This window comes from Solea solea, chromosome 14, assembly GCF_958295425.1.
Source record: "Solea solea chromosome 14, fSolSol10.1, whole genome shotgun sequence".
In the NCBI taxonomy this organism is placed as follows: Eukaryota; Metazoa; Chordata; class Actinopteri; order Pleuronectiformes; family Soleidae; genus Solea; species Solea solea.
Window position 1 is genome coordinate 26,934,012 of NC_081147.1, and position 12,482 is coordinate 26,946,493.

Below are 12,482 nucleotides of genomic sequence, written 5' to 3' on the forward strand. Positions count from 1 at the left end.
TTTTTTGTCTCATTTTGGACGACATACTATACTATGACTTTTTTGACTGATTTTGGACGACATACTATACTATGACTTTTTTGACTGATTTTGGACGACATACTATACTATGACTTTTTTGTCTCATTTTGGACGACATACTATACTATGACTTTTTTGTCTCATTTTGGAAGACATACTATACTATGACTTTTTTGACTGATTTTGGACGACATACTATACTATGACTTTTTACTATGACTTTTTTGTCTCATTTTGGACGACATACTATACTATGACTTTTTTGTCTGATTTTGGACGACATACTATACTATGACTTTTTTGACTGATTTTGGACGACATACTATACTATGACTTTTTTGTCTCATTTTGGACGACATACTATACTATGACTTTTTTGACTGATTTTGGACGACATACTATACTATGACTTTTTTGTCTGATTTGGACGACATACTATACTATGACTTTTTTGTCTCATTTTGGACGACATACTATACTATGACTTTTTTGTCTGATTTTGGACGACATACTATACTATGACTTTTTTGTCTGATTTTGGACGACATACTATACTATGACTTTTTTGTCTCATTTTGGACGACATAATATACTATGACTTTTTTGTCTCATTTTGGACGACATACTATACTATGACTTTTTTGACTGATTTTGGACGACATACTATACTATGACTTTTTTGACTGATTTTGGACGACATACTATACTATGACTTTTTTGTCTGATTTTGGACGACATACTTTACTATGACTTTTTTGTCTCATTTTGGACGACATACTATACTATGACTTTTTTTACTGATTTTGGACGACATACTATACTATGACTTTTTTCTCTCATTTTGGACGACATACTATACTATGACTTTTTTGTCTGATTTTGGACGAAATACTATACTATGACTTTTTTGACTGATTTTGGACGACATACTATACTATGACTTTTTTGTCTGATTTTGGACGACATACTATACTATGACTTTTTTGTCTGATTTTGGACGACATACTATACTATGACTTTTTTGACTGATTTTGGACGACATACTATACTATGACTTTTTTGACTGATTTTGGACGACATACTATACTATGACTTTTTTGTCTCATTTTGGACGACATACTATACTATGACTTTTTTGTCTGATTTTGGACGACATACTATACTATGACTTTTTTGTCTCATTTTGGACGACATACTATACTATGACTTTTTTGACTGATTTTGGACGACATACTTTACTATGACTTTTTTGTCTCATTTTGGACGACATACTATACTATGACTTTTTTGTCTCATTTTGGACGACATACTATACTATGACTTTTTTGTCTCATTTTGGACGACATACTATACTATGACTTTATACTATGACTTTTTTGTCTAATTTTGGACGACATACTATACTATGACTTTTTTGTCTGATTTTGGACGACATACCATACTATGACTTTTCAGACTGATTTTGGACGACATACTATACTATGACTTTTCTGACTGATTTTGGACGACATACTATACTATGACTTTTTTGTCTGATTTTGGACGACATACTATACTATGACTTTTTTGACTGATTTTGGACGACATACTATACTATGACTTTTTTGGGTGATGTTACGACCCCAGGGTCTGCTTTTTCGGTGTGTATGTGTCTGCATGTGAGTGTGAGATGGGTTGCAGGTGTGCATATTTGAATGAATGACCTGTGTGAGTGAGTCTAGGATGGATCCTGGGAGCTGATTGACCTGCACGGAGGGAATCCGAATAAGAGGCCCGAACATCCCAGCTGCAGCGGACTTCCTCAAACCACCCACAGCCACACTGCCAGCACGCATGTTGTACATGATTTTAATAAACCTATAAAATAGCTTCTTTCACTTGTTGCTCGTGGTTTTCTTGGAAGTTGAAAAGGGGAGTCTCATTATTCATGTGGTCAAATGAGACAAAAAAGTCATAGTATATAGTATGTCGTCCAAAATCACAGTATAGTATGTCGCTGTGCCAATCTCAGCTACATCGGGCGATAGGCGGGGTACACCCTGGACAGTTCGCCAGTCCATCGCAGGGCCACACACAGATAGAGACAAACAACCATTCACTCTCACACTCACTCCTATGGTCAATTTGGAGTGTCCAATTTACCTATCCCCACATTGCATGTTTTTGGACTGTGAGAGGAAGCCGGAGTACCCGGAGGAAACCCACGCACACACGGGGAGAACATGCAAACTCCATGCAGAAAGGCCCTCGTTCCAACCGGGGCTCGAACCCGGGTCTTCTCGCTGCAAGGCGAGAGTGCTAACCACTACACCACTGTGTGGCCTCATAGTATAGTATGTCGTCCAAAATCGTTCAATAAAGTCATAGTATAGTATATTGTCCAAAATCATTTAAAAAAAGTCATAGTATAGTATGTCGTCCAAAATGAGACAAAAAAGTCATAGTATAGTATGTCGTGCAAAATCAGTCAAAAAAGTCATAGTATAGTATGTCATCCAAAATCAGTCAAAAAGGTCATAGTATTGTATGTCGTCCAAAATGGGACAAAAAAGTCATAGTATAATATGTCGTCCAAAATCACTCAAAAAAGTCATAGTATAGTATGTCGTCCAAAATCACTCAAAAAAGTCATAGTATAGTATGTCGTCCAAAATGGGGCAAAAAAGTCATAGTATAGTATGTCGTCCAAAATCAGTCAAAAAAGTCATAGTATAGTATGTCGTCCAAAATCAGTCAAAAATGTCATCGTATAGTATATCGTCCAAAATCAGACAAAAAAGTCATAGTATAGTATGTTGTCCAAAATGAGACAAAAAAGTCATAGTATAGTATGTCGTCCAAAATCACTCAAAAAAGTCATAGTATAGTATGTCGTCCAAAATCACTCAAAAAAGTCATAGTATAGTATGTCGTCCAAAATGGGGCAAAAAAGTCATAGTATAGTATGTCGTCCAAAATGAGACAAAAAAGTCATAGTATAGTATGTCGTCCAAAATCAGTCAAAAAAGTCATAGTATAGTATGTCGTCCAAAATGGGGCAAAAAAGTCATAGTATAGTATGTCGTCCAAAATTAGACAAAAAAGTCATAGTATAAAGTCATAGTATAGTATGTCGTCCAAAATGAGACAAAAAAGTCATAGTATAGTATGTCGTCCAAAATGAGACAAAAAAGTCATAGTAAAGTATGTCGTCCAAAATCAGTCAAAAAAGTCATAGTATAGTATGTCGTCCAAAATGGGGCAAAAAAGTCATAGTATAGTATGTCGTCCAAAATCAGTCAAAAAAGTCATAGTATAGTATGTCGTCCAAAATGAGACAAAAAAGTCATAGTATAGTATGTCGTCCAAAATGAGACAAAAAAGTCAAAGTATAGTGTGTCGTCCAAAATGAGACAAAAAAGTCATAGTATAGTAAGACATACTGTCTAAAAGACTGCAGGTTACCATCACAAATTCATTGTATGTGTGCCCTCATAAATCCATTAAATTAAATTCAACAATTACACAGAGAAGAAAAGGTAACAGAATTCTTGTTCATGGTTTTATTTTACTATGTGAGGTACAAACAAAAATAAAATGCCAGGCGGAAACATTCTTTAATCAAATGTAGGTTTTTTTTCTCCATGATACACAAAGCAATTATCCAGAAATAAATACCTGATCCAAACCTGTGGGCCTGAACTATCATTAGCAGGGTGCATGAATCTTATAATTTACATTAAATCGTCCACAGTGACTTAGTGCTTGAAAAATCAATAAATCTATGTTGAATTTTAACATCCGTTTCTTGGTTAATGTCAGCTAATTTAAAGGAATAAACCAGTGATATCTATCAAGCGTACACTGAGCCGTGTTTCCAACAAGTGGTTCAGTTCAGTACGGTACGGTTTAGAATAGGAAACGGGTTAGAAAAGGTTTTCTGTTGACCACTTCACTTTAATCAACCCTTTAAGTTTCCCAACAGAAGGCTCCCAGAGTCCAAACAAAGAGAAGTGTAAGGAACTGAACTGCTTGGTGGAAATGTGGCTCGACCACAGATTATCAGTGGAATGTTCCTTTAAGTATTCTCAGGTTGAGTCGTAATGAGCCTATGGAGCTTGAGTGGTTCCTAAACCCACAGCGTTTGCATAAGCAGAGAGCAGAGAGATCACCTGCCTGGTTTCCAGTGTGAGTCTGGCTTCAGTCAGCCAGTCCTCCACCACTCTCCTGGCCTCTCCTCGCAGCTGGTTCACCAGTTTAGCTGCCAGCTCCAGATCCCCGTGCTCTAAGCAGAAACTGGCGTACGACAGGAGCTTGAACGTATCCAGGTCCTCGCCGCTCAGCCTGCTGGGTGGAGCTTCCTGTTTGGGTTCAAACAGAAGCGCGGCTTGAAGAAAGGACAGGAAATACTGGTACAGGGAGTTGTGAGATTCGTCGACGAGGGCGACGCGGCGAGCTAGTGAGCGCAGGGAGTTGAAGCGTGCGCGCAGAGCGGCCTCGCTGTACACGCCGCGCTTCAGGGATTCTTCTGGAAGAGCCGACGCCAGAGCCAAGGCAAACTCGTTGTCGTGGCAGCTGTCGCGCACGACCTGTGCACCGCCCTCTAGTGGCACGCTGGGGGATTGACCTTCGGCAGTCTTCAGAGTGAAGCCCAGAGCCTCCACAGAGAGCCAGAGCTGGTGAGCTTTACGAGCCTCGTCCTCTGCTATCACGTGACCTGCATTCAGAGGACAGGAGCAGCTTTCAGTGCTTCACAGGGAATATTAAAGGAAAAAAAAGTACTAGAGCTACTTCAGGTCGAAATGACGTTGTCCACTAAAATAAATCAGTTACAATATTTTTTAGCGAAATGAGCAAGAAAACCAAAAATATTCACATTTAAAAATCTGAAAACTCAAATCATTCAAGCAGCCGTTACATGTCCATTACAAATGGAGTATGTGTATACAGTATGTGAACATTAGCTTAGCTACATTAGCTACTACACTGGATTAGTGCCATCTGAAGACAACTCCTCTCTTAAATGTTCAGTTAGTCTGTATCAGTGTCTGTATCTTACTGTCGATGGCTTCCTCCACACCCTTCAGTCTCGCATAGGCAGAGTTCATGTCCAGAGTGAAGTTATCCAGCTGTTCCTGACTCAGCTGACGGTAGCGAGTCTCCTGATCCAGCATCTTACTGCTCAGGACCTAAAAACAACCACGGCAGAGTTTAGAAGCAACATCACACGCAGCACAACACGCTTCATTTCATAGAACACTGTGATAACCACTGTTATATGTTATATTCTTCACAATGTGTAAAAACAGTCAAAGCTGAGCACAATTCAATCATAAACTTCACGGCTCATTTGAGTCGTGCACTCACAGTTACTGACGGAGCACAAAAAAAAGTCTAAATAAATGAAGAAGTATCTACAATTACAGGAGAGAGCATGTAAATGAAAACCCTGCAGAGCACATGTGATGTTTCTGTGACTGCTCCAACATCAGCATTCATGTAGGATGTGCTCAGACCTGCTCAGCTTCAGCTTTTAGCTCCTGCTCCTGGACTTTGAGGACATCGAGGACATGGTCTGTATGAGCAGCTGCCTGACGCCGGAGCTGAGTCCTCATCTCTGCCTCCATCACCTCCCTTAACTCAGACAGCTGCAACCACACACACACACACACACACACACACACGTGTCATTACTGTTCGTGTCTCTGAACATCGTTGGTCAGATGAAAGAAGAATCGTCCTCCACACCTTCCGCTCCTGCTCCAGTCGCGCCTCCTCCTTGACGTGTTGCAGGCCGGTGTTCACGGCTTTGTCCAAAGCTTTCTGGTCCTCCTGCTTCTGCTGCTCCAGCGCTGCATCGATGTGGATCTGCTCTCTGACTCTCTGCTCAGCCAGCTCTCGATTCAGCTGATCGATGCGACGGTGGGCGTGAGCGATCAGAGCGTTCAGGTCGTCCACCGACAGTTTCCCGGCTAATTCACACACACACACACACGATTGTTTAAAAGTTAAACTTAAAGTCATAATCAACAGTCAACATAGAGGTGAAGTAACAATAATGCATCATGTTTGCTGTGTGTGTGTGTGTGTGTGTGTGTTCTTACTGAGTCCCTTCCAGTTGGCGTGGATGTCTGGAGTGAGGCTGCTTACTTCCCTCTGGAACTGTTGTTTGGCTTCATTAACCAGTTCACTGTACTGGGAGACGATCTTGGCTTCTGACTCTGCAGACTGCACCTGAACACACACACACACACACACACACACACACAGCTGATAGCATTGATAGCACTGGTGCTCTGTGTTTACTTCCTGTGCTCCATGTTGGTGCTACGTTACAGCAGCTTTTAGAATAAAGGGTGAACAACACCAGTAAGCAGAGAGCTTTGGTATAAACATGACACAGCAAACAGGAAGTAAACACAACACCATACCAATGTCTTTACCTTAGCGATGGTTTTGTCCAAGTCCACCACCATTTTATGGAGATTTTCCTCTGCAGCTAAAACCACAGGACGCACAGCGGACACCTTCAGTCGCTTGGACTCGTCAATCACTGACCGGAGACTGTCCAACGCTTCACTGCAACGACACAGACGTGAGAGTCAGGACGAGGAAGTCTGAAGTGATGACAACATCACATGACACTGTCTGTGGATGTCAGTGTACAGTTATATAAAGTCATGTTATAACCACACTGACAACAGGTGTTAGGCTCACTTGGCTTTCATCAGAGCCGCTCCAGCGTCCTTTACAGCACAGTTTCTGTCAGCAAGAGCAACTTCCAGATCCTTCCACTGGGCTGACTTCTCCTCAGGTGGAACCTGGATTCAAGAAGCACAGCAATGACACGAGTGCTTCATTTAGAGGTGGATCACATTACAACACATCAGCTGTTATCATGAAGACTGGACTGTGCCGTGTACCTCTGCTTCCATGGCCTCCTTCAGTTTGTGTATGTGCTGTGTGACGGCCTGCAGGGCGGCTTCCTGAGCTCCAATCGCCTGCAGTGTCGCTTTAGCCGAGCTCGCCAGGGAGTCTTCAAGGCTGGCTGATACGGCTGCAAGACAGACAGACAGACAGACAGACAGGTTTAGAGGCAAATAAGACAGAGACAGACAGACAGGTTTAGAGACAAATAAGACAGACAGACAGACAGACAGGTTTAGAGACAGAAAAGAGAAATAGGGATGGACAGACAAGTACACAGACAGGTGAACATTAGCAAAGCAGACAGACAAAGGACAGAAAAACATGGTGAAAAATGTGTCTTCCATTAGAATCAGTCTTTGTTTATTGCATGTGTGTGTGTGTGTGTGTGTGTGTCTAGCCTACATGCTACGACGTCCTGCTCCTCCTGGTCTTGTTGGGCCAGTCTGGCTGTCACCTCTTCTATTGGACGCTCCTTCATTGGTTGTGGTGCTGCAGGCGACTCTGAGTCAGAGTGAGCTGCTTCCTCGTGGTCATGACACTCTTTGCACTCTTCTGAAAAAACACAAAAACAGATTCAGTGCCAGACCTTGTTTAGAATTCTTCTTCTGTCGTTGTTTGTGACTGTTTGCCTGAAACACTTCTGCAAAGATTTCCAATGATCCCGAGATTATCGTGAACGACACACTCAGTTATTTCATATTCAGTTGATTTTAGATAAGCAGCACTTTACCTTTGAAGGGCGGAGCCTCTGTGTCACATGGAGCAGGCACTGACTGGATCTCACTGATGGCTGAGATGATATGAGTAGCCTGTGCTGAAGCCTCTGGATGAGACACAGATTACATGAGCATGAGTGCAAATAAAGATGCATTTTCAACAGCAATTCAAATGATGACAGTGTAATAAATGCCATACAAGCTAAAAACTAAACACGTTCTACAGGCCTGCAACTAATGACAATTACCATGACTGACCAGTGACCTACAAACATCTACTTTGTTAGTGAAATGGTCTTAAATGTCCAAAAATGATTCCACATTAACCAGCTAGGACACCAGTGACAGAGACACGCGTCAAACTAACTTCAACTGTATCTTTAAATCATTTACAGTAAAATATCCGTGTGCTGATTCTATCATGTAACGATGCATTGGTTATAAAATGACCTTATAAATAACTCAATTCATTAATTGATGGAAGTTAAATGGTGCTCAGAAGGCAGAGCAATATCTAGTTGCTGGTTCTATCATCTATATTAATATTACATATATGTAGTCAATTTAAATCATTAAACAGTATAATTAAAATACTTCTATTTATCAATAGATAGTTTTTCTGATTGGAAAGAGATGTCCACAAACTAGTAAATCAATATTAATTAGATAAATGGAAGATCTATAAATGTATTCAGACTATGACACAATCATATAGTTAAATCTATTAGGTTTACTAAACAGGGGAAGCTACAGTGTGAGAGAGAAGACTTACCTGCAGACATCTCTGTGCTCAGAAAACAAAACTAAAATCAATCACATAATAATAATGATAACAGAAAAGGACCTAAAAAAATCATTCCATTCAAAAAGTAGAATGAGCTCATTCCAGTTTAATCAAAATAAAAGAAATATTTCTGAATGCTGACCCTCTATGCTCTGTGCAGGCTGTGATGGGACGGGACTGCTCTCTGCTTCCTCCTTCAGCTTTTTCTCTGACTTGACTTTGGCCTTCATCTGTCTTTCCATCATAGATGGAGGCTGAGGCTTCTCCACCTGCACAGCAGAAAGATGTTAAGCACAAATCAAAGCCAACAAAGGGAGGGGTGAGTCGAGGTGTCCTCTATTTGTTACGATCTTTAAATCTCACAAACTCTCTTTAAGATCCAGGGAAATTCCACAGAAGCAACAACGGTGTTGAACTCAACTTGATTTAATTTTAACCAATTTGAGAAAACACTATCAATATGATCAGGATGAATTTATGAATGAATAAATGAGCTAATGAAGAAGAGGCTCTAGCTGTCCTAACACACCATGACTCTATTGCTACGACTGTTGTAATCAAGACCTGATTCTTGAGTGGGAGGCCGCCATCTCGAGGAGCAGGTCCCAAAGCCAGATCCAGCAGCCAATCGGAGTATGGAACATTCTTCTCAACCGCCGCTCTGAACTTGTGGTCCCATTTGGCATAAAGTATTGTTCCTCCGATGCCACCGCCTACAGTCACCAAGCCAGCAGCTAGCACTTTAGCAGCAGCAGCACCAGCACCACCACTGTGAGGGACACAGACAGGACCAGGTCTTAATATGGAGTAAAACTGGGGCTGCGTCGATTCACTGATCTACATACTATACTGATTAAATGAGCAATGATATGATGGAAACTTTATATAAAGCACATTTACTTTCTGCTTAGTGATAATATCCTTAAATATCCATCACCGGCCTCTGAACAACAATATATTATGACTGTTGTTATATCTTACACTGTCCAAACAAGCGATACCACATTCTACCACGATGAAAGTCTATATGGCCTTTTAACCATAATATGCAAGCTTTAAATTGACTTCATTTAGATTTTGTAAAGACCATCTTTGTAGTGTGTGTGTGTGTGTGTGTGTGTGTGTGTTACCTGGTCTCTCCTGCTGTGTAGTGCCGGCAGTGCTGCAGGTTGGTTCTCCCACAGTTCCTCTGAAGAGAGGGAAGCAGATAAAAGAACAACTGAATAAACAAAAAGCAGCAGAAGTTTTTCATGAAACATTCTGATCAAATCTGAACTATGAAAAATAATGAGAACATTTCACAAATAAACGTAACCACATAACAAAGACTTCCAAACTCCACAAGCTTCCAGACAACAGAGACACTGATGCTTCATATGGAAACATGACTGACTGTGATACAAGCTGATAAAGATACAGTCAGTGGCCCAGAGAAAAGACAGCAGTGAGGAAAGCTTAGACACAATTATTTTGATGATAATCAACAATTGTGTTTTCTTCTCTTGCCATCGTATATCCTTGGCTTATATGTATACACAGTAGGGGCAGAGAGAACCGCTAATTCAGTTGAATATATCAGCATATATATATATATATATATCTCAGAGCACTGACTCTATATTACACATTATTACATAATAATATGGAGTTTCCACAGCCTGGTGCTAATGAGGCAGAAACTACTTTGTGAGGTTCTGGTTAAAGTTAGGATTGAGATGTGAGAGTATGTTATATATCTTATACACAGTATGTATTCATGAATAACATGCACTATATAAGAACATATAGGATATTCAAATGTGGATTTTTCAGAGGCTTTTTGGCAAAAATCAGAATAACAAAGACGTTTCAAGGGGAAGCAACATCTTTATGTTGATGTGCCAGTGAATGGTGGTGCATCGTTCTCTCGGCTCTGGGCCCTGCTGGTGACAACAACTGTGGAATAAGTGGCTCCAACACTTCAATAAGACTTGTCACTCAGGCCATGTTTTCATGTAAAAACACCGAGTAGAATACAGTCCGTTCTCCCGCTTTGTCTCTGACTGAAACCGGACAACATTTCATTCACAGAAGCACAAGTTAGCACAAGGACAGCGAAACAACACAACACTTAGCTGTAGCACTTAGCTTAGCCACCTAGCGGCTAGTCGTGACATTGACGCTGTTTCTCCTCCTGACAGCGTCACTACAGCTGCGGCAGCGCCACACTGGGGCGGCAGTGACGTGTTCGCTGCTTTGTAAGTGAGCAGCTCAGTCTCACTGACGGTGGGAGCTGCCGTGACACCTTGAGCCAGGCTCTGGGTCACTGAATGACAACATGCTAATGACAACATGGTGCTGCTCAGGTTGTCCGCAGCTCGAGCCGCAGCTGAGGACACGAGTGTGCGGCGGAGCACGCGCTGAAGCTGCGGTGAGCTCTTACCCGGGCTGTGGCATGAGCTCCTCTCAGACAAGCCCTCAGCATGGTCCTCGGTCTCTTTATGTTCTATTCCTGGTGAAGTGAGCCTGCACAGGGACCGGGACGCTACTGCTACACTACACTCACTTCTCCTTCTCCTTCTCCTTCTCCTCCTCTTTCTTCTTCTTCTTCTACGCACAGCAGTTTGAATGCATGTTGTATAAACACTGCCCCCCTCAGGCTGAACATGGGCCCTGCAAACTGCTGCTGGTTCCACTGAAACACTTTGACACAGATGAGACGAACGTGTCTGTAGAATCGAAACTAAAACAAAGGTGAAAGTGCTGAAAATCCAATTATGTCTACGTTCTACTGTAGATTAAAGTATGCTGAATAATAAAAAAACAAGTATTTCAAGAGCTATGGGCTGAAAACGTGCAGGTAAGGTTAGCTACCTGCACATGTCGGATGTTTTTCGTGTTTATAGATGGAGCAGATGAAGAACTGGGCTTGTTGTTAATAATACACAGTGTCTCATAAGCTTATGATTCAGCTCTTTTAAAGCAAATGTATGGTTTTATGCTGCACTATCCTATTTAAAAAAAAAAAAAATCAATTTTAGTTGAACTTTTTGTTTTCTTTCTATTCCTCTGTGTTTTATTTATATTGCCTCGCCTTTGGGGTTTATGTAAGGAAACGTTCATTAAAAACAAATGTTGCTTAATAAAAGCTCACTCCAATGTGATGTTGTTTTTATTAATGTCTCCTCTCAGACTCCAGAGTGAATAAGTGAGAAAGTTGAGTTGTCACATGAGTGAACACAAACAACAGTCACGTCCTCTCAGTTCTTCTTTATTCTCTTTATACACTCGCTCATTCCAAATATAAACATGTGTCTGTGGAGAATATGACTGAGAACCTGTGGAGAGAGTAAGTATAGAGCACTGAGAGATACAGTGCACCTGAATGTCTTCCCATGTTTCATGGATCCACTGACACATGTGACACTTCTGTGACAGCTCTCTTTTCCCATTGCTGTCAGCATATTATTATCTCTGTCTGTGCTGCTGTGCTCATGCAGGAACATGTCCAGGTCGTACCACACATGGACTGACATTAGCAGCTTCTGTCAGAGACCACAGCCACAATCAAACCTGGGACATGTCCCTTTTGTCCTCCAGTCACTCTCCTGTCTTTCATGATTCTGTTTCTCCATTCACACATGCTTCTGTGTCATCTCATTCCATTTATCTTAATTCCTTTGTCCTCTGACCTTATTCCTATGTCCATCCACTTTTCCCTGTACAAAGACGAGAGAGTAAAAGAGACACAAATAGATAATAATGACTAACTTACAGGGCCACACGGTGGTGTAGTGGTTAGCACTCTCGCCTTGCAGCGAGAAGACCCGGGTTCGAGCCCCGGTTGGAACAAGGGCCTTTCTGCATGGAGTTTGCATGTTCTCCCCGTGTGTGCGTGGGTTCTCTCCGGGTACTCCGGCTTCCTCCCACAGTCCAAAAACATGCAATGTGGGGATAGGTAAATTGGACACTCCAAATTGACCATAGGAGTGAGTGTGAGAGTGAATGGTTGTTTGTCTTTATCTGTGTGTGGCCCTGCGATGGACTGGCGAACTGTCCAGGGTGTACCCCGC

At 41.5% G+C, this 12,482-nt stretch overlaps 1 protein-coding gene across 2 annotated transcripts; it reads right to left on the bottom strand.

Annotated features, from left to right (window-relative positions):
• Nucleotides 1–3,548: 3,548 nt before the first annotated feature.
• Nucleotides 3,549–11,012, bottom strand: immt (inner membrane protein, mitochondrial (mitofilin)). 2 transcript variants are annotated; one of them, XM_058650374.1, is made up of 14 exons: nt 10,853–11,012; nt 9,561–9,619; nt 8,995–9,199; nt 8,573–8,699; nt 7,661–7,753; nt 7,333–7,479; nt 6,924–7,057; nt 6,718–6,821; nt 6,444–6,579; nt 6,105–6,234; nt 5,749–5,972; nt 5,517–5,648; nt 5,060–5,189; nt 3,549–4,717 (listed from the first exon to the last, which is right to left on the bottom strand). In XM_058650374.1, the coding sequence occupies exons 1-14, from the start codon at nt 10,892–10,894 to the stop codon at nt 4,110–4,112; spliced, it is 2,271 nt and encodes a 756-aa protein (XP_058506357.1). In that variant the 5' UTR covers nt 10,895–11,012; the 3' UTR covers nt 3,549–4,109. The 2 variants fall into 2 exon arrangements, with proteins under 2 accessions (XP_058506357.1, XP_058506356.1); XM_058650373.1 differs by having other exon boundaries at nt 7,333–7,482.
• Nucleotides 11,013–12,482: the final 1,470 nt, after the last annotated feature.